General features: G+C 40.6%; 1 protein-coding gene across 6 annotated transcripts in view; it reads left to right on the forward strand.

The window, feature by feature from the left end:
• Positions 1-23,051, forward strand: part of LOC102563004 (von Willebrand factor D and EGF domain-containing protein) — a 323,208-nt gene extending 300,157 nt beyond the window's left edge. For 5 of the 6 annotated variants that reach the window (XM_059727409.1, XM_059727412.1, XM_059727411.1 and 2 more), the window contains one exon: positions 2-4,644. In XM_059727409.1, the coding sequence (XP_059583392.1) occupies positions 2-207 (206 nt within the window). In that variant the 3' untranslated portion in view covers positions 208-4,644. Of the gene's footprint in view, position 1; positions 4,645-12,144; positions 12,243-20,729 lie in introns of those variants that run through there. The other variant, XM_019480579.2, reaches the window with a different exon arrangement.
• Positions 23,052-23,627: the final 576 nt, after the last annotated feature.

The raw sequence follows: 23,627 nt of genomic DNA on the forward strand, positions 1-23,627 counted from the left end.
GCTCAGTACCTTATTGATTTCAAGGACACTTCTTCACTACAAGTAGAAGAGGCAAAGGAGGGCCCTCAATTACTTAAAAGGATGACATCAACGTGTTTGGCTTGTTTGTTTCAAAAGAAGAGAACCGACCATATCGCCACAATTATATATAAAAAAGACAGTGTACATGCCTCTTTGGCCCTTTACTGTGCCAGCAAAATAAAGTGAAAAAAGAAGGAGCTAGACACCAGAAAAAAACAACTATTCTGTTCTCCCCGTCCAAGTGGAATGATGTGACAACAGAACATGCATTTTAAAACTAGATTTTAGAAGTTATGTTTTAATAACCTCTTGACTCCAAGCATCGCACATTCAGAGTGCTCATGAGATGGGGGGAGTTTCCAGATGTGATGGGATTGCAGCATTTGGCAGGGAAGAACACTGTTATTTTAGCTAGTGTGTCTTTCCAACTCATGCATGTTGCTAACACTACTGTAGAAGGACAGTATACATTTGAGGGTCTAAGTAAAAAATCAGCACATTGTCCCCTTTAAAGGTCACTCCTTCTCTCGCAGTGCTTAATTAAGTATTCTTTCTGTTCCAGTCAAGACCCAGCAGTTTTATAACTACTGCTTTGTTCCAAATGTATATTGGTTCTTTTTTTTTTTTTTTAATTGTTATTATTTGATGACACATTTCTGGTCTAGCTCATTAGATATATAAATAAAGCCAGTTCCTCACTGTGAGAGACTAACAAGACTCAATATTTTTTTAGCAGTTTCTGCTGTTTTACAACAGACATACAAGTTGAACAGCCGAGGCAATTTCTTTCCCTTTATTTAATCAGGCCCTTTGAAAACAGTTCCAAATCAGTATACCTGACTTTCACTCTGCTTTTACTATTTTTTCCCAGTGTTTTCAATGAGATGGACAATTTAATCAGCTTTTTGTCCAAAAATTGCTGGCACTTTGCTTCCAGGTCTCAGAGCAAATTTAAATGATGATCATTAAGAATATGGAATTTTGCTCTTTAAAAAAAAAAGCAGACTATTTTGGGAGAGTAGATGCTTGGGTCTTAGAGGCTAGGTACAGACATTCAAAAACAGGAGGCAAAAATCAAGCTAAATTATGCAGTTTTCTGTAAATGACATTGTTTAGATAGGTAGCAAACAGAACACACATTCACTCTTTGGTGGGTGGAGGGCTGGGGTGGTGGTGGGGGAAATCTTAAACCCAGTTCTGCCATTTTTAAACCAATCTGTGTGCGCCAAACTTCTGTTCTGTTATGGGCATAACTTACCCATATCAGTGATACCCTGATCACTTATACCGGTAAACCTGTAATGTCTGTACCTGATCATACTGTTGCTCTAGGGTGTTCAGTAGTGCATCAGGGATAAGGCAGTGGAACCAGAAAATCATCTCTCTCTCAGATGTTAGGTATAAAAAGCTTTTTTTCCACTAAAGTGAAACCCAGTAAAAGCAGGCTGGATTTCTGTGTTGTGAATACAGGAATACATTCACGAATATCCAGGATTCTATACAAAAAAAATACACACATGAACATGACAAGCTTGCCTGAGTGCCCACAGAAATGTCCACCTCCATAGCTGCTGGCACTGCCAAATTGCTAATGGTAATGTCAAGAACTGGAACTAAACACTGGTTACCACTCTACACTATGTTATTACACTGGTATTACTCTGGCCCTTTTCCTATCACCAGGTAGCCATGCATACTATGGGCCAAATTGAAGCACTGCACAACTTTCGAAACCGCTGGAATCGTATCAAGGATGCATTTGGCTCCTCAGTTCAAAGCTGCTTTGTTCAAGCCTTTCAGAATTTAAACCTACAAGCTTTCTAAATATTCTGCTTAGCATTTGGACTGCTTGCCCTTTTTCTAGTCATACAAGCACAGCCATATTCTCAATATTTTCTCTATTCTCAATTAAAGGAAAAAGAAAAAGAAGAGCACTCTCCATGAAAATCCCACCCCAGGTTCCCGAGCAGATGTAGGGGATGGGGAGCGGGAAGGCTAACAGCACATCATGGTCAAAGGCACAAAAGTCAGCTAACAGACCTAAAATAATTGCTGCGGTTACCTGACTGAACTCCCCCTCCAGAGAGAGATTAACACGATCAGTGCAGTCTCACCCAAGGCTAAAGCCAAACTGAATGTTCAGAAAGACGTTTTGGAATGTAAATGTATCTAGAGATGCCATGTCATGGGCTTCTCAGTCTTCCCTAAAACTCGAAAATATAAAGTGTGGAGTTTACCAGCTTTGGAGACCTGGCAATTAATTTCAATAATTAAAAACTTTAATAATGGCTCCAAACCAGCTTTGCTAGGTTTCACTTGAAAAGAGGAACATGGATATATATCATAGCATTTCATCAAGCAACGCCAGCTGAAACACAACCAAAGAACAATCTCAGTGCTGCTGCAACGACAATTAGCTCAGTCTAAATGTGAGTGATTTTATCTGCTTCATATATTGAAAATACTTCAACAGAGAGGAATACCTCATGCTGCAACCAGCTGTAAATGTAACAGATTAATCGGTTTATACATCATGAAACAGTTCTGCTGATTAGTACTGTAAGGTTGTTATGATACAAGCAAAAAAGAAGTATTTCACTTCTTGTGCAACCATGGCACTGAATTTAGAAATGTTTTATGGTATAATCAGACCACTGCACCCACCATCTTCTCTTCAGTTTTACTAGTTACTGAGTATCAGTATATTACAGAATTTATCAAGGATAAAGCTTGGAAAGAGAATCCTGTGTTTCAATAGCAATGGATGAAATGCAGTGATACAGTGCTCCTGTTCTATTAGGCTTTAAATAAAAAGGTCAGTCAACAAAGTAGTGTTCTTCCCCAGTCATCTGTAGCTGAATAGAATAGCTGCTGAGAGAAGATCGATAAAAGAAGTCATTTACAACAAATAAGGTGCATAGATATCTATAATCTTGATGGTATTAAGGATTAATGGTTGCATTTCAAACCTTATTGCAGGCCTAGGGAAATTACCTTTCAGAAAGTCAAGTTGAAAGATAAGTTGTTTCAAGTGTTCAGAATGACCTAACCACAGAAACATTAGTAGCAGCTTCATAGTTAAGGCTAAAAATACATGTCCATGCTAAATCCATAAGCATTTTCTACCTGGCACTCTTTTTTAATAACCAAAAGTGCTCTAAAAGTTCTATATTCTGAATTATTCGACCATCACATCTGGCCATTTTAGCTTTCTACCAATTATTTAGATTTGAGGCCCCTTGTAAGCACTTTCTGGCTGCCTCTAGCCTCCTCTTTTGTGAGCTCACACAGACACCTCCCTCCCTCTTTTTAGGTACTGGGAAGGATCACTAAATCAAAACAATGAAGGTCCAGTCCTACCATCTGATTCACATTGGCAAATTTATGCCAAATCAGAGCACCAGTGAAGCCAAAGGGTTTTTCTATAGGCACAGGAGCCTGCGTTCATAGATCAGAAAGTAGAATTATACCCCGGGCCTAACAATTAATTATAAAGTATAAGAAAGTTATAGTCATGAGAGATCCTCAGCATTAAAATTCAGGCTGTTATCTGCTTTTCTAATATTATTGAACACATACTGGCTTCTCATTTGCCCTTCAGAATATCTTCTCTTTATTTGCATGTTATAAGTGTCAAGCTTATAGCCTTATAATTTCCTGAGCATTCTTGTTCACTCCCTCACTCTGAATGGTGTCTTAGACATGCTTGCTTCTAGATTTTCTGTGTAACCCTTTCAATCTTTAAAAAGACCCCTCAAAGATTGTCATTTGCATGCAAATTACAGTTCTGTTCTTTTAACACGTGGGGATAAATCCCTTTTTGTACTGAGCATTTATTGATTATAATTTTAACATAAGCTTGGCTTATTAAATGACTTTCCTCACTGAGTGTACAGGATAACACATACACAGCCTGTGTCATTTTTAGTGTTTAGTGGCTTAGCATCCCTTGTAAATACATTTATGAAATATTCATTTGGTCTTCAGTTCTGTTATTATCCTCTGCGATTTCAATTCCAATTTTCTTTTGAAATGTTTTAACTTTTTCCCTAACCACGTGCTTGTCTTTTTGCAGTACCATGGGGAGTGAAGGGACATAGTTTGCCCATTTCAATATTACTTTTTAAATGTTTTTTCTCTTTCAGGCATTGTCTGAGAATCAAAGAAATTAGAGATGAAGGAAGGTCTGCTAGGCTCTCTGATCCTCACCACCATAAAAAACAGCTCCTTGTTCGGTTTGATTTTACATCTCCCAAGAAATATGGGTGTCCTTCAGGGGTCTGTGCTTGGACCGGTGCTTTTCAACATCTTTATCAATTATTTGGATGGGAGAGTGAAAAGCACGCTGGCCAAGTTTGCGGATGACACCAAATTATGGAGCAGCTTAGTCACGTCAGAACATAGGTTGCAGATACAGGTGCACCTGGACAGGCTCAAGAGTTAGGCAGACTGGAACCAGATGAATTTTAACACTTCCAAGTATAAGGGGCTCCATCTGGGGGCAAACAACCCTCAACATATATACAGGCTCACCGGTGACAGCTTGGCTTGCACCATGGCCAAAAGGGACCTAGGGGTAATGATTGACCATTGTATGAATCATGGGCGACTGATGCCTTCTGAGTCGGAGGGGGGGGAGGAGGGACATGTGCCCCCCCCCCCCAGTGACCAGTCAGCAACTGGGGTGGGGGGTCCCCTCATGGCCAATCTCACTGACCAAGGGGTGGGAGGGGTCAGTCCCCCACGGCCAATCACACTCACTGAAAGCAGCAATGGAGCTCCCAGAAGTGATCACGGCCATTTCTGGGAGCGCCGCAGCCACTTCATCCACCATTTCATTTTGGCCAGCACTCACAGGGGGGGCACTGGTGCTCCCACCTGCCCCCCACCCATCACCTAAGTGGGGAGCAGAGCCTGACAGGAGGTGCACCAGTGCTCTCAGGGGGTGCACTCTCATGCACCCCCTATACATCGCTACTGGTATGAATATGAGCCATCAGTGCTCAGCAGTGCAAACAATATGCTGGCATGCATCAACCGATGCAGCTCGTGTAAAGCTAAGGAAGTGATACTCCCTCTGTACTCAGCACTGGTAAGACTCCAGTTGGAGTACTGCATCCAGTTCTGGATGACACGCTTCAATAAGGACGTGGAAAAACTTGAGAGGGTCCAGAAAAGAGCCACCCATGTGATCAGGGACTTGTAAGGCAAGCCATACAAAGAAAGGCTGAGGGACCTGGGCCTCTTTAGCCTAAAGAAGAGAAGGTCGAGAGTGGACTAGATGGTGGCTTACCGCTATATCAGAGGAGTGCATCAGGAGCTTGGTGAACAACTGTTCACTAAGGGAAGACCAGGCCAAAAGGGTACAAACTCCTGGAAAGCCACTTCAGGCTTAATACCAGGGAAAACTCCTTCACAGTCAGGGTGTCTAGACTGTGGAATAAACTCCCTCCAGAGGTGGTACAGTCACCTACCCTGGAAGTTTTCAAGAGGAGACTGGACAGTCACCACACTGGGGTCACCTAACCCCAGCTGTCTTCCTGCCTAGAGTGGGGGAGGGGGCTGGACCTGATGATCTGCAAGGTCCCTTCCAGCCCCTAACAATCTATGAATCTATGAAATTAGGTTTCTGTTGCTTCTCACCATTCCACTGCCTTAGTATCATTTACAGCACACATAGTTACCCCACACATAGTTTTTCTTCCTGATAATGGAAAATGTGTAGGCATTGCATAGGGTAGGTGTAAGATCTCAGAATAGCCAGAGGCTGTTGATTGCAGCAGTCAGTTCTGATGTTTGTAAACTAGGCCAGGGCTGTCTAACTGGCAACCTACAGGGGGTTAGTTTATAGCCTCAGAGGTCCCACCTGGCCACCATTCCCCCCATCACTTTGGTTGCAAAAGCTAGTAGGGGCTCCAGCCTCCCTCTCCCTCCTTTGGCTTCCACTTTCTCCCTAGGTCTAGGGGGTTGGGATGGCACTGTGTAGCCTGCAACAGAAGTCTGTGGTCCCAGGTTACCCATGCAATGTGGTGCAGTGGGAGGTCACACTGCACCAGGGAGCTAAGGGTGAGGCCAGGGAGCCTGCACAGTGTGTGCCCCTGGAGGTCTGTAACTTAAGCTAGTGGAGCCCACATGGCATGCAACCTTCATGGGAGCAGCCCTCTGAAGGTGCACAATCCTGAACTAGATTTTTCATTCTTTTTCTATCCAATTCAGACCCAGGCCCAGAAGCTAGAGGGCATTTTCTGACAAAAGATGTATCATCAACAATTTCCTGACCAACTCTTGTAATAACGTCAACTTATGATAGACTTATAGATAAATATGAAAGTAGGACTGGAATGGACTTTACTAGGTCATCTAGTTCAGCCCCCTGCTTAAGGCAGGATCACCCACAACTAAACCATCTACGCACGTGGCTGTTCAACCTTCTCCTGAAAACTTCCAAGGATAAAGATTCCACAATTTCTCTAGGTATCTCTCTCCAATGCTTAACCATCCTCATAGTCAGACCGTTCCTCCTAAGTTCTAACCCAAATTTCCTTGGCTACATCTTGAGGCAATTGTTCCTAATCCTGTCCCCTGAGGCCACAAAGAAAATCCTATTGCCATTCTCTCTATAATCACTTTTAAGGTATTTGAAGACTGTTATCAAATCTCACCCTTAATCTTCTCTTATCCAAACTAAAATAACCCTAGTTCTTCAAGTCATCCCTCATAAATCTTTCTTCCCAGGCAAGTGTGGGGCCAAAACCAGATACAGTGTTCCAGGTGAGGCCTCACCACTCCTGAAAAGAGCAGAAGAATCACATCCATTGATTTACTATTGAAATTCCTGTTAATACTACCCAGAATGCTGTTGACCTTTTTGCAGTAAGAGTACACTGTTGGTTCAGATTCAACTTATGATCTGCTGTAACCACCAGGTCTTTCTTTACAGTACTGAAGCCTGGATAGTCATCCTCCAGTCTGTATTTATGCATGCAGTTATCTCCTTCCAAGAGCAGGACCTTGCACTCAACCTTGCTAAATCATTTTATTGATTGTGGACCATTTATCCAGTCTATTCAGGTCATTCTGGATCCTAGTCCTACCCTCCAGAGTATCTGCAATTACATTTTAAATTTGCCAAGTGTGCACTCAGTCCCATCATCAGAATCTTTCATGAAGCTGTTGAATAATCCTGGACCTAGGACAGACACCTGGGGAACTCCACCTGATACCTCCTCCCAACTAGACACAGTACCATTGCTGATGACTGTTCATTGAGCATGATGATCCATGTTAGAGTTCTTCAATCTAGTCTGTATTGCTTTAACTTGTTAATGAGGATGTTGTGGAAAACAATCCCAAAACCTTGCTAAAGTCATAGTTTCATAGTAGCTAGGGTCAAGAGGGACCTGAACAGATCATCTAGCCTGATCCCCTGTCACAGGCAGGAATGAATGCTGGGTTCACAAGACCCCAGACAGGTGATCTTCCAACCTCCTCTTGAATTTGCCCAAGGTAGGGATGAGGACCACTTCCCTGGGAAGCTGGTTCCAGATTTTGGCCACCCTAACTGTAAAATATTGCCTTCTGATCTCTAACCTAAACCTATTCTCCATCAGCTTATTACCATTGTTCCTCGTCACCCCAGGTGGTGCTGGGGAGAAAAGGGCTCTGCCTATTTGCTGTTGATCTGCCCTGATGAGCTTATAGGCAGCCACCAGGTCCCCCCTCAGCCTCCTCTTGCTGAGGCTGAAAAGGTTCAGGTCCTTCAGTCTCTCCTCATAGGGCCTGTCCTGCTGCCCTCTCACCAAGTGGGCAGCCCTCCTCCGAACCCTCTCCAGGCTGGCCACATCCCTTTTGAAGTGTGGCGCCCAGTACTGGATGCAGTACTCCAACTGCGGCCTGACCAAAGTCACATAGAGGGGGAGTGTCACCTCTCTGGACCGGCTTGAGATGCACCTTTGGATGCATGACAAAGTATGGCTAGCCTTGCTGGATGCGGTCTGGCATTGGCGGCTCATGTTCATCTTGGAGTCAATAATGACTCCAAGATCCCTTTCTGCCTCTGTGCTTTCAAGAAGGGAACTCCCCAGCCTGTATGTATACTGTGGATTCCTTCTCCCAAGGTGCAGCACCCTGCATTTGTCTATGTTGAACCCCATCCTATTCTCATCTGCCCACTTTTATAGTCTGTCTAAATCTAGTTGCAGCCTCTCTCTCCCTTCAAGTGTGTCCACCTCGCCCCACATCTTAGTGTCATCAGCAAATTTGGACAGCGTGCTTTCCACCCCCTTGTTCAAGTCGCTGATGAAGATGTTAAACAGTGTAGGCCAGAGGACCGAGCCTTGGGGTACCCCACTGCTCACATCTCGCCAGGTTGAGTACAACCCGTCCACCACCACGCTCTGAGTGCGCCCCATCAGCCAATTTTTTACCCATCTAACTGTGCAGGCATCAATGCTGCAGTTGCTTAATAGGTCAAATTATATCACATCCACTACTGGCTATTGATGAATCTATGCTGGCTGTTCCTGATCACCTTGTTCATTTCTGTTCACAATAGCATTTCATGGTCACTGTCACCCAAGTTATCTTCCACCTTCATATTCTCAACCAATTCCTCCCTGTCTGTGAGCAGTAAGTCAAGAACAGCTTCCTCCCTAGTTGGCCTGTCTACCATCTGTATCTAAAAGTTATTCCCAACACACTTCAAGAATTTTCTGGCTGCTTGGGACTGCTGTGTTCCTCTCTCAGCAGATGCTCTGATAATTACAGTTGCCCTTGAGAACCAAGTCCTGCAATTTGGAAATTTCTGTCAGTTGTTTAAAGAAGGCATTGTCCACCTTTTTCTGGTTTGGTGGCAAGTAACAGATGCCCACCTTGACATCCCTGTTGCTGCTCTCCCCTCTGACCTGTTACCCAGAGGCTTTCAATAGGCATACCTTCCACTTTGTACTGTGGCTCAGAACATATGAACATCCTGTATATATACAGGGCAACACCTCCTCCCCTCCTCACTTTTTCCTAGGCCTATCTTTCCTGAACATGATCCATGATCTTGCTCCAGTCATGTGAACTATCCCACTGTGATTCCAATTGGATCATAATTCTGTGATTGTACTAGGACCTCCAGTTCTTCCTGTTTGTTTGCCAGGTTTCTTGCTTTAACAGATACTTCAGGTATCTAATTGATTGTTTTGTCTTCTCCCTGAGAAAATTGCTTAGGCTTCTGATTCCCCTCATTACATTTTAACCAGATCCCTTGACTGTTTACTTACCTCTGGACTTTTGTCTCTATCCCCTAGTGAACCTAGTTTAATGAGCCCCTTACTAGGTTAGCAAGCCAGTATGCGAAGGCATTCTTCCTTCTCTTCATCAGGTGGACCCCACCCCTTCCTAGAAGTCCATCCTCTTGGAGCACTACTCATGGTCAAAGAAGCCAAAGCTCTGCTGGTGACACCATCTACACAACAATGTGTTGATCTCCCAGATGTGTCTGCTTCTAGCTGGGCCTTTATCCTTGACTGACAGGATTGATGAGAAAACCGCCAGGGCCCCTGGCCCCTTCACCATTCTGACCAGAGCCATGTAGTCATTTTAGTTCTGCTCAAGGTCACCCCTGGCAGTATCGTTAGTGTCCACATGGAAACGTAACATAGGATATGCTGGATGAATCTTGGCACCTTTTCTGTGACATCTCAGAAGCAGGCTCCTGGCAAGCAGCACAACTTCCAAGCCAACAGGTTAGGCAGGAAGGTAGATGCCTCTGTGCCCCACAGGAGGGAGTCACAAACCACCACCACACATTGCCTCTCCTTGGAAGCAGTAGGCTCAATTCCCCTTTTTCCCACCCCACCCTTACAGGAGCATGGCTGGACACTTCCTGCCACTGGAGTGGGCGCCTTCTCACTTGATGCCAGAGCTTCGTACTTGTTCACTAGCTAAACAGCTGCAGGTTCAGAAGAGGAGTGCTGTCTGCTGCCAGAGGTGACAGGCTGGCAGCTTCTGATTTCCACACTATCTGTGTCTTCTGTGGCTTCCAGTGCCCTGTCTGGCTGCCACTATTCCATGATGCTCGAGGTTTCTTTGGGCATTTTTACACAGGCTCCAGAGGAAGGGAGGCATTTTAAATTAGACTGGCTCCATGAGCCTCTCTAATTAAAGCGCCTGCAGCAGCTCTGTATCAGCATCCTCGCACTTCAAAATGGCAGCAGGGGCACTTTAACTAAAGCTCATTCAACACCATTTTGAAGTGCGGAGATGCTGATACATGAGACACGGAAGCTGCTGGAGCAGGATAATTAGCATGCTGCAACCAGACACACTGTAATTACAGCACATCAGAGCAGCCTTTCCACATGCATGCAGGCACCCTTTTGTGCCTTGGATCAATGAAGGTCTCATGCTCACATATGCTCCTGAGCTTATCTACCTCCTCCTGAAGCTCCCTTCCCTGATTCCTGAGAGGATCTACCAGGAGGCACCTCACCTCTCACATTGCAAGCCCTCCCACATCTGGCTGTCCCTGGCAGGGACATGCGGACTGCGGTGCCTGTAGATCCGGACCACAACCTGGGTGGAAGTCTCAGTAGTCAGAGGCTGTGTCTGCAGAAAACGACTGCAGATGTTTCCTCTGCCTGAAGAAGGGTGTTTGTACGTGAAAGCTTGTAAAGAAGAATTTTTCCAACTATTTTAGTTGGTCTAATAAAAGATATCGGATTTACTGAAGGAACCATGTCTGCCTGTGCTCTTAGGTCAACACAGCTACAACCGATAACCTTAACCAATATACTTTTAAAGTCTTGACCTGACTCTCCAGAATAGTGGGTTAAAATTCTTGGAGTGCTGATTTACTTGAACTTTCTTAAGTAGATATATTGAGTTTTACACATCATTCTATCTGGCAGTTATAAATTACTGTTTAACTGCAAAATGGAGTATTTTGCTTGGATACAATGGTAATGAAGATGGTATGAGACTCTAGATAGATTGGTGTGTCTTTAATTTTCACTTCCCTTTTCACAGTGTGTGCAGAGTGACTTTCTATAGGCATCTGCCAGAAGGAAACATGAAAATGTGTGTATAAGCATTCACCTGTAGAATTATGTCTCATTGGTTTTCAAAGTATTCAGTTCCACTCCTAGCAACTAGAACAGAATATTTTGGAATATCTTTTAGAAAGTTTAACTCAGGAAGTTTAATTAAAATAATATGACATGTGTGTTCTTCTTGGATTAGTGCCTTATAAATTGGCTGTTCTCTTTTTTCCATGCCAAAATAATGTCATAAGAGCATACACTACTAATTAGAATGAAAAACTGGCTAGAAGTTAGGTAATTCACATTTACTTTAAGAAAACATTGATTGATTGTTTTATTAGTTGAATATATTTAAGCAGGTGCTACTATAATTAAAATAGATCATAGAAGCGAAGTACACCTATGTTGTAACCCATCAAATTGGAAAACTGCTGTTATGTTTTAACTTAGAATAGATTGCCAGTCACTGATTCTTTAAAAGCTGGAATTACATGTCCTTATATCCAGGTTTCCAGAGTTCACAATATGCAGTTCATGAAACTGTATAGCCCTGTTTCCTCCTCCCCTTTTAAAATATTATAGTAACATAGCCTTTCGACTAATACTTAACACATCTTTTCATCTCAACTCAAGAAAAGATTTTTTATTTTATTTTTTTTAGCAACTGCCATTTTATATCTATTGGAACAAGGAAAAAAAAAATCAGTTTTGGCACAAATCTGACCCCAACCATTACTGCCTACAATTTATCCTGGCTTTGAAAAATAGGCCTTATGCTGATCTGTTTCCCACTGTGATTAACTGATTGTTTTGGCACCATCTTCTCTATCCTCGTCATTACTGAGAAGATTAGGACAAAGAGAGACGAGAAAAATGATAAACACAAATGGAAATAAGAATGGAAAAATCCTATGATAAATTGTTCTTAATGCCAGAATACATTCATAGCCCCCTCCCTCGTGCATATGAAAATACAGAGCTTGAATCATAATTCAGTTTGTCACATTATTTGAAAAATCAACCAAGTATTCCCAGCCTAATTATGTTTCTTGCAACAAGTGTATTTTTAAATAATGTGATCTTTTCTTTGCAGCGCTTTGTGAGCAGAAGTGCCTGTTTGGAAGCAGATGCATAAGACCAAATGTTTGTGCCTGTAGAAGTGGCTATACTGGGGTAACATGTGGAAAGAAGGTAAGATGTACGTTCAAAATACTGAATTCTACTAGTAAAATGGTAGAATTCAACATTGTTTTAGGGGATAATGCATTAACCAGATCTTGTAATATTAAAAAAAGAGTTCTATAGTTATGAAAATATTTTAAAGAAAGCTAAATGTCTGGTAGATTTCTGGCCTATCCTCACCCCTCATGTCCCGGAAGATCTAATGCCCTACCAAGACTAAAGGACTAAAGTGTGCTCAGGCATAGTTCCTTTAGGGCACAATTTTTATTTTTCAGATACGCAGCTCAGAGTAACACCAAACTAAAGCAGAGTCCCAAGGCTTTTTTCTACGCATGTCACCTTCCTACTCCAAGATCAGCTATATTCCTTCCCTCAGCTCCCTTCCACCTGAGCACTCATGAGCTTTTACAGGAACCATGCCATTCCCTCCCAAATGATGTAAAACAGGCCTACCCCCCACACCCATTAAAGGGGCAGACAATGTGTTACATACCTTCCCCTTCCCCAAACTTTGCTCAAACCCAAGGCATATTATATAGTCCAGAGTACCTGTTTTGTCATGTTGATATACTCTTGTGTTTTCCTCAAATCAGCAGGGTCTGTGCACAAAGATGCATCATTCCCTTCCCAGCCTACTGACCACCAAGAGTAGGATGCTCCTCCCCTTCCAAATGTTCTAGTTGCTGCAGATTCAGGAAGGCATCCCCGTTTTCCCAAAAGGCCAAGGTGCCCTTGAGCCACCTCAATCCTTAAACACTTTTGGTCTAATTGTTTCATGAATCTTTCATGTTGGGGTGCCTGCTGCCATTTTGGAGTGGCAAACTACACCTGCTCCCGCTTTTGTTGGCTCTCCAGGATTTACAGGAGGTTGGTTGGATATGATAATGCTGTTCCTATTATTTCTGCTATGTTGACACTGCAAGGCATAGAATGGACTCTATCCTATCTCTTCTTAACAGCTGTCCCTTCTGCCTCTCTTTTTCTGTAGCTGGCTTAATTTCCCCCTTAGTTCTAGGGGCCAAATGCCTATCTGCATCTCTTATTTCCTGCAGGCTGCTGGCCTGTCTCCCTCGGCTCAGGAAAAACTAACACCACACCCACCATCCATGCAAGCCCTACTTTTAATTTTACTCTTCAGACATACGACTTGCAAAACAACCCCAAAACATGGCCTCTCACCAAAGCAGTCTGCAGGGCTCCAGAACCGTTCTTCTTGAATTTCTTCGTCCTATTTCAGAGCCAACCAGAGGCAACCATGCTATAAGTCCTTTGCACCTGACCTCTTTAAAGGAACCACTGACTCTTTACCAGATATGCCTAAAAATTGAACTTAGGTGCTAGGCAGGGTCCCTAGACTTTAAAAAGAGGAAAGTACTTTGTTACATCTCTATACTCAGAATTCAATTTAACTGTATATTTTGTCTACAGCTACATTTTCATATAAAAGTACAACTTCTACAATGACACTGAAATGCAGTAGATATAGATCATAGAAGTCAGGCTCGTTGTAATTTTCTGGACACCTTAGATCTAAACAGGACAACTGTAGCCTAGAAAAATATAGTTTGTGTTTTCTCAAATGTTTTGTTTCATATAATGTTAAAGTCTAACTTTTTATATTAAAGTCAAGCTAGACATAAAATGATTGAATGCAAACACCTGCAGACACAGTGAATTATCTTAGCAGAGCCAGAGTTAACTTTCTAAGATATCAAACCAAGTTTATCAGCTTGTCTTCAGGATGTTGTTGTACTTGTGAGTGTACAGTGTGATACATGTCAGTTCACAAATGAAATGTAACTTTGTTGCATTTCACGACATATCAAATCAAATACTGAGCTCCCAGTTTTCCCCCCAAATGAATTATACACAGCAGATAAACATTGGCTAAAACAGAAGTTACAATAAAAAATTCTAAAATAGTCTGTAAATATTATTTTATATCCACAAGCACAAAGCCATAAGCAGTGCCTGTAGTCACATGGGATTCCCCAGTAATTCTATAATTTGCAATCTTCCTCCTCACCATTCCTTTTCAAGTTTCTGAGACAGCCTTCTGGTCTATCCTGCAATAATATTAACTTGTTGCTTAGGAATTTGGTGCTCATAAAAGGTCAGGTCAGTTTCCCCTGCTACCGTAATTTACAGTACACACTACTACCTGGCCAAGTGCTGGCCAGCAGTTAAATAACATGGCAAACTTTAGGGTGTCAGTGGCTTCAGGCAGAGAGGGTACTAGTCTTAGCCCTTACAGAGGAAATGCTGCTAAAAGGCTGTGGAAATGACGTCTGCTCCATGATAGGATAGACTGGGCTCTTTAACCCTAGTCAGCAGTCAGTCTAGGAGTGAAGCCCAGAAGACACACAAATGAACAATCTCCTTTGTTCTGGCCTCTGCCAATTATCGGAAAGACTGGCTGTCTACCAAAACCCCTTAGCATAATCCACTCCTACACAGAAAGCGTCCTTCAAAGCTTCATCAGTCACTCATGCCTGTCAAGAGTTTGGTCTTACAATCAGCATCAAGTAGACATTAGGGGTCATAACAGTGATTTACCACCAGCAATCACAATAGTTGAAAACATACTGCGTATTGTAAGCAAAGTTGCATACATTACCTCCATTGTTACCGACAACCTCTCTATGACTTGTGGCTGAAGTGAATGACCATATTAGCAAAGCATCAGGTATCATAAGTATGCTGAGCAAATGAGTGTGAAACAATAACAACCAACTTACTGTTAAGATAAAGATCAAAATATATCATGCTTGTATCATCAGCATCCTTTTGGAATCCTGGACCACATACCCTACTCGCAAAAAACATCTCAACAATTTCCACTTGCCTTTGCCGCAGTCTAGGAATTTCCTGGAAGGACAAAGTTGCCCACATTGAGGTCCTGGAATGTGCCAACAATCCGAACATCCATTCTCTTATCAGCTGGCATCGACTTTGATGTCTTGATCATATGTGGAAAATGGATGATAGCTATTTACCTAAGGATCTTTTGTATGGAAAACACTTTACAGGAACAAGACCATGTGGGCATCCTTATCTCCAGTTCAAAGATGCTTGCAAGAGGGAAATGAAGGCAATGAACATCAAGCCAAATGACTGGAAGAAGACTGCTGAGGTTCAAAGTGCTTGGAAACATTCTATCAAGCGTGGAACGGAGGCTTTTGAAGAAGCCTTCATTCCATAGTGCCCAACATGTAGAGAAAAGAAGAAACCTCAGGAAGAACCCTGCACCACATTCAGGGTTGTTTGATAAGAACTTCAAATGTGGAAGTGGCCGTCCCTCAAGAATCAGGTTCTCCAACCGCACTTTCAGATGCCTCGTTCGGCACAATTCTACTGTTTTGCAAGACAGACTGATTCCTACTACTACTACAACAGTCCTGATACAAAAATTGATAAATTGTGAATAAAAGGGATTAAATAGTAAGCTTGCACAAAGTTAGAGCTGTTACTGGATGATTCATTGGAGTCTAGTTTAAACTGCCCAGATCATGCTGAGTTCTCAAGAAACCAAATGAGTAAAGAAAGCCTTCTTTTTTGAAACCCAGCTTTATACAAATAGTCAATAAATATAAGCTTACTTATTAGCTTTAGGCCGATATAAAGAGTGCACATAAGAATATGTGTTCTTATAGAACATGTACATGTAGAAGGGTCTTCAAGAGGTGACCTAGTTCATCCCCGGCTCTGCAGCAGAATCAGTTATAACTAAATAATCCTAAGAGATACCATTTTAACCTATTCCTAAAGACCTCCAAAGATGGGGATCCCAAAGCTTCACTAGCTAAGCTATTCCACTCTTTAACTACACTTTTATTCTGAATATTTAACCTAAATGTCCTTTGCTATAAACTTATTATTTCTTCTCCTACCCTCAGTGGAAATAGAAAACAACCTTTTACATATTGAAAGGACACTATGATATTCTATCCAGAGTATTTTTTTCCATTTTGCTTATCAGAATCTCATGTTGAATAATGCCTTGTTGAAGTCAAGATATATCAAACTATCTGTTTATAAAAATAATTCTATGTTGGATGTTTCCTATCATCTTATTATCCTCCAAGGATTTATAAATAGATTATTTAATCATTTATTTTAGTCTGACTGGATTTTAAGTCAACTAGTCAGAGGCGATTCTGCCTTAAGTAGGGGCTGGACTAGATGCCCTAGTAAGGTCCCTTCTAGCCCTACTTTTCTATGGTTCTATGGTCTTATTATTTTCTGGCCCTTATTTTGCCTACCTTTAAAGAAAGTTACTATGTTGGTCTGTATGTTCCTTCACATACTTCTCAAGTTCTTTAAGATAATTACTGATGTTTCAGAAACTGCTTCAGTTTGTTTTTTTAAGTATTTTAGGGTTAATTTAATCAGATCCTGATGACTTAAAAAAGCTACTTCACATAAAGAGAGTCTTAATATACACTAAGAATATCCATAGGGAGAGTTAGTATGGAGTAGCTAGTGGACTGTAAATTCATCCTGTAGCTTATTGCTCACAAACTCCCCCTGTAGACAAGCCCTGCATCTAACATACCTAAATATTCCCTTCTTTCCCTGCTCCAGTCAGTGTGACTATCCCCTTGTTGTTAATTTTTATCATGTTAAACATCTGGTCACAATTAACCTTTTCTGTAAAGACTGAAGCAGAAACAGCATTAAACATTTCAGCCTTACTCTGTCATCTGTTATTTGCTCTCCTTCTCTGTTAGATAATGATGCTATGCCTTTTTTTCTTCCATAGCTTCTAATGTATTCATAGATCCCTTCCTTCCTGGGCTTTGTGCCCCTTCCTAGTTGTAACGCATATGCTTTGCTATGTAAATTATAATCCAAGCTTTGCTATGTTTCTGCTATGCAGTTTCAAATACTATAAATGATACAATAATATTGGCATATTAAGTCTGTCACATCTTGATTATGTTGCAGCTGGACAGCCTCTTTAAACAGCATCAGCTGCTTGAAGAGGTTCCAGAGAGACACCTCTGCATCTAATTCAATCTCCTTTCTTGCCTCCAACAAAAGAAAGCAAAGTAGGAAATGTAAAGTTATCGCAAGGTATCCTGCTTAGAAAATTGACTTGACTCACTCAAAACCAATCGCTAGTCTGATTAGAGGTAGTTGTACGAAAGGTTAGCAGTACTGAAACATTTCTTTTTGGATATGAAACCATGAAAACAGGGCTGGAGGAGAGATAATTCTGCAAAATCTTTGGTAAAAGAATCTGTTTCCATAAGCAAAAAAGTGTATACAAATCTTCTGTAGCCAAGAGATTAGGAAGACCAGGATATTCTTCAAATCAAGGTGCTTCTTTTTCTCTGTAGTTCATAGCTACAGAAACCTCTTACACTATGCGCAATCCTGGTTGAATCAGCTAGACTTCATGAAATTATCTGACACATTAGTTTCAGGTTTCATGTTTATATTGCCAAATGATTTGCAATTCATTTTCTGACATTTTTGGTTTACTCTGTGTTGGAGTTCTGCTAAAAGAAGCCTGCCAAAAGCATTCCTTAGAGGGATAATGAACTTGCTAGAACAGTAATCACACTCTCTTATAAACCTCTGTATATTTGAATTTGAAATATACTTGAATTTGAATAGTTTAACAGGTTTGGACATGAAGTATGACAACAAAGCGTCCACTAGCTTTTAAAACTATGATGCCCAAACAAAACAATCAATGTATCCTACAGTCCTTGCAGATGACAACAAAGTTAATGAAGACTTGCTAAAACTATGAGTAACACAGACACCAAGATAATCACTAGCTTATTTGTATTTTGTTACAGGGACAGCTTTATGGAAAAATAGAAGTTTACTACGTCCAAACTCTCTAGCTCACATGTGTTTTTACCATGCTCTTTTTTTAAAAGTTACAATAACAGGCTTTGGTAAAACATTTAAAGTTAACCAAACTATGTTTGGATCAACTGTGTTTAGGTCCACATTGCAGTTCCCAAGTGCCAGTTTCTATATTAACATATTGCATTTGCTAGTCTACTGAAACATTTGAACATTTATTCAAAGGGATTTAGCTGCTAAGTAGTCTAACCCACATCTGAAAATAATAGTAATATATAAGGCAAGTCTTGAGACAGATACAGCTTGACATTTGAATTCACCTATTTATATGAATAGCAACAGGCTATTCATTCTCTAAAAAATGAATCCAGTGAACAGATTCAAAAGATTAAATATGCTATTGATTTTGGTGCTGCCCTGAAAATGCAATAGAACATATTCTGTAAACAGTTTCTGGTACTTATAGAATACTTTGTTACAGCCAATGACCTTAATGTCAATAGTACAGTTTATATGTACAGCCACCAGACTAAAAAAGGCTACCTGGAATATGCACATACCAGAATTTAAGGCAAACAATGCTAAGTGTAAATGCTACACAGTGTAAACTGAACATAAGGTGCTCATTAACTACAGGAAGCCACTATGCTATCTATGTGTTTCACACCTCATTAAGGCTTGTTACCTTGTTTCCCTGAGAACCTTATCTTGTAAGAGCAGCCTTGATACTGACAGGATCTATTCAGATCAGAGCTGCTTCTAGCCAGGTTCACAAATTATGTAGTTAATGAAATACACTTTTAGTTCAAGGTAGAAAGTGAAGCTGAGGGTTTATTCATAGCACTTAAACAGTTTGTGCATTTAACTGATATGCAGACAATGTTTGTTACAATGTAAGCAACAGGGAACACACTGGGATTGGCACTGTATTATACAGGTAAGCAAAGTATGAGCTTACCAGATATGAAGTACACTATATTTTGCCCTTCATGAACATGTATATGGTTTAATTAAAACCCACTTTCAATAAGATTCCATTGCACCATTGTTGAGCATACAAGCCAGAGAAAGTGTGGGGTTTAAAAATTAAAATATTCATCAAAATCACTTGATAAATAAAATTGGAACAATCTGTAAAAGAGTAGATATGCTTGAATACTCTTTCTAAATCTCCTCCAACTATGCTAAGAAAGAAAACTTGCAAAGGGTTAATTCTGTTCTTTCTTTGGAGCATCGACAAGCTTCTTCTACAAAGACATAAACAAATTCTCTCTTATACATTCTGCCTTAGGCCTACAAGGGGCTGTAGCACATTAATGATATGCAAACTATAATACATCTGTTTGTCACCTATCGATGATCATATCAGCCTGGCAAAAGGAAACATATTTCTCTGATTGTAGAATTGTTTTGACATTAGCTGCCAAGTTCTTGCAGAAAACACTTGGTGTGATTGCAAACAAGATTGTAATAATAATACTTAGTATGTCCCTCCCTATTCAGTATTACTAAATTAATATTCCGACTGTCCTCAGGGCCATTTTTGCCTAAGGATTGTAGAAAGGGCCCTTGTAGCGTTTTACACTTAAATATCTCTTCATTTTTTTTAATATCTGACCTCATGTAGTAATTCTGTAAAATCATTTCAAGTAGCATTGCTATATGCTTACATTATTTTTTCATGTAAAGTCACAATCCCACTCCAACTAAGCCAGCAGACATTTTGAACGTCCTTTAAAAATAAACATAGCATAAACTATTCCTTAAATAAACCCAAGCAAACATATGCATCACCATCAGAACCTAAGTTACAGTGTTTTAAAGTCAAACATAGAGGTCACATTTGGATAAATGATGCTAATATCAAGGTTAATATGTCATATCAAATACAGATACAGTAAAATTAAGGAGCACCTTCCCTTGTACTGAATAATAAATTTATGGCAAAATCTTTATATGCTGCGTAATGTGGATTTCTATAAAACTGTCCTTCAAAAGGGGTTCCTGAACATATGTTTTAGCATAAAATAAAGCTTTTCACATTATCTGTTATCTAGTATCTTATTTTGAGGTCATGAAGATTCAGTCATGTACTTAAACTGAGATGATATTCGTGGACAAACTCAGCAGTATGAAAATGGGATAAGTGCACTGAAAAGCTTAAAGGCAGGGAGCCAACAATCTTCATGCGTTATATAGAAATGGCAGAGTGGTTTTTAGACACACCTGCTTTAGATGAAAGAAATTGAATTCCAACTCCATAACTGTCAAGCGCCACTGCAAATAATAGAGGCTAAGCTGAAAGACTTCAGCAACATAGCTATTTTCCTGTTGGAGTGATGAAGCAGAAATCGGCCTTAGCTAGATTATATCTCTTTATGTTCATGCTGTGGAAACAATTCCATTCATCATTTCATTGCTTAATTCAAGACCCTGTTCTTCATTATGTGTGTATGACTAAGTATAATAAACACTTTCATTGCTTGGGTCAAAATTGTGACAAATGTGGATAGTGGTTTTACCATAATTACATAAAAAATTCTGAAGGAAATAAGGTAACTACAACAAATCATTTGGACATCTTCTCATTAAACCTGTTTCGTGACCCTACATGCACAAGGCTGTTTCTTACATGGTCCCTTAAACAGAAGAATACTCATTTCTCTTTTGCAGCTTCCAATAAGATGAAGATAACATAACAGGAGGACAATGAAGACAATCATTTGGATGCTGGTAATCTGGCAGTGTGCACGTTATTCTTTTGGGGCTGTCTGAAGATGCAGCATGAAGAAAATGCTAATGCTCTTCCTCCAACCTCAAATGCTCGTGTTGAGAAATAATTGATTCCAGGGCACACACCAAGAGATTTAACTACTTTTTCAAAGTCATGGGGTGCAGCAATGCTCAAATACCTATTTTGCAGCTGTCATGTCACTTCCTGAAGTACTTGCTTTCTAGAAGAGCTAGATTTCACAATGACTTAGATTATAATAGAAAGACTCTTTAGTTTTGTGTAATTTGTTACTGAAGTTTGAAAAGCATAAATTGGTTGCCTGATTTCATTTTTTTAATCAGATTTCTTTGTCTACTTTTTTGAGAAGAATAATTGACAGGCTACTTTTACTGAGAAAATGCTATAAATGTGAGAACAGGAGGGAAGGTCACAGTACTGTTTAACTGGTTTCTTGAAACAGCTCCAGATTGTGGTATCACCTAGTTAAACATGGGTGACTGGAGATCTCCTAAGCAAAACAGTGGGTAAATACAATAGCCTGGTCATGGTCAGGAAAAACTATCACAATTTGTTTCAGATCTTGGATTTTTTCCTTATATTCAAAACGAAAGGTGCCTCCAGCTGCCCCCTCAGAAGTAGGGCAAGACTTGCCACCTATGAGTACATGTCAGCTGATCCATTGTAATTACTTTGTCTGTCTGCTCCCATACTGCAGTAAGTGCAACTAAATCTCAATGAATTATCCATGAATGAAACATGTAGTCAATTATTGTGGTTTCAGTTCGACTTACTACATGATAGGGCAGACAAACAAAACAGCTGAACCATGGTAAATTCTCTCCCTTCCTTTTAAAGCAGTATAATTGGTTTGTCTTTCCATACCAGTAATGATATCTGTTGCAATGTTGACATTTAGCTACACCAATTTTCACTCTGAGCCCCTAAATTTTGCTAATGCCATAGGAGAAACTCTTTCAGTACAGAGCACGTAAAAATAAATAAGGCCTCAAGTGCTGCTGCTATTTTAATTGTTGATGACAAATGTTTAATGGTAATCAGATGAAAGATGAAGGTGCCTAGTAAAGCTTCCAAAAGCCTAGGAAGTTTTGAAAATCCCACTGGGTGCATCCAGATGAGCGTGTACGTGCATTTTCAGGGACAAATAGCAGAGGCACATCGTTACACAGCTGCTACTTGGCCTGGGGGAACGCCCATGCGTGCATGGTCTGATGTGTAGCAGGGTGCCCCAGCTGGGATAGGGAAGGCTGGGGCCAGTACCAGGACAGGCCCCAGAAGCCTTAGGTGAGGTCCTGGGGGCCTCCCAGGGCTCCAGCGGCAGTGATCTGGCACGTGGAGCCTGTCTAGAAGCTGGAGCATAGCTCTGGTTTCAGGTGCCTCATGCTGCCACCACATGCATTTTCAGGCATGGGTATTTTTGACACCAGGATCTCCTGGTGTCTAAAAACCCTGCCATGCTGCAAATCATCAGTGCGGCAAACACCTGCGTGTGTGGCGCATGCAGTTTGCAGTGCTGCAAGTGAGTCTGCAGTGCTGCAAACCACACATGCATGCTCATCTGGACATGCCCATCAGTTGCTCAAAATCATCTTTAGGGAACAAAACCACCTCATGATGCATCCTTTACTACTAACTAATTAAATGGCTACCAAAGCACTGCTTGTACTGATGGGAACAATAAAATGAAACTTTTCAAAGAGTGGACCAGAGCATAGCAGGCTCATACATTCATTTGGGATGAATGCTTTAATATGGTCAATTAGGCTCGGGTACCGGATATGTCACAAGTGGCATTGTGAATACCCTATGTTCACTCTTCATCCTAGATCAGGATATAGATGCCTTGGCAGAAGTGTGCAGAAGTGATATGACTATATTCCCCCCAAAAAGTAACTTTAGTAGAATTAATTATGTGATCACAGATTGATCCCTTTATTTTTCCTGAAACAGCAAATGGAAGAAATTTGATCCATCTTTGACCTATGCTTACTGGAGGACTAAATAAGGAATTTGCCTATAAATCTTTAAAAATATGAAGTGTGTGTTTTCCAACATTACAAAGTAGGTATTCCCTGCTTAAATATGCTGCTTGTATTGTAATCTATAAAAGGATTCCCCCTTCCCCCAGCCTAATTTCTAGTAAGTAAGAGATATAAGTTTCTTTCCAAACTTAACTGTGTATATAACAAAAGCTTTGAAATATATTCATACTCTGTTTCAAATAAATAATCTTTTATTCGTTATCATTCTACTTTTTTTTTATCGTTCTATTTTTTTTTATTTAACCATACTTTGACATAAACAGTTTTCTATAGCACATTCAAAAGAAGACTATGCAGATTCATCACAAATTTCCAATTGGTTATATACAGATAAATGACCATCCAAAGAGGAAAAAAGTTTTAATTTTTTAAAAACTGACATCCATAATTGTGTGGTCTAATCTGAAGTTAAGCTTTTTGAGTTCACTTCAACAGTTCCAGGAAGACGTTAATACTTAAGGCAGAACATCGGCATCCAACAAGTATCTATAAGATTAAATTTAGGGTGGCAATTATGCCTTTCTTCAACTACAGCCCCAATCAATAAAAAGATTTCTATTACCTTGCCTCCATAATCTTCACAGTAGACAGTGCTAATGGACAGAAAGACTCTGCCAAGATTGGATTTTAGGGCCTAAACCAGATTTCAATACCTTATTGCACCCATGTGCATTTCTAGAATAAACTGTTTAAGACAATGCACATCTTCATTTATCTTAAGAACAGTAATAATTGAGTATTTATCAGAAAAGAGAACATGTTGAGCATCTCCTATAC

The sequence above is a fragment of the Alligator mississippiensis genome, chromosome 4, assembly GCF_030867095.1.
Source record: "Alligator mississippiensis isolate rAllMis1 chromosome 4, rAllMis1, whole genome shotgun sequence".
In the NCBI taxonomy this organism is placed as follows: Eukaryota; Metazoa; Chordata; order Crocodylia; family Alligatoridae; genus Alligator; species Alligator mississippiensis.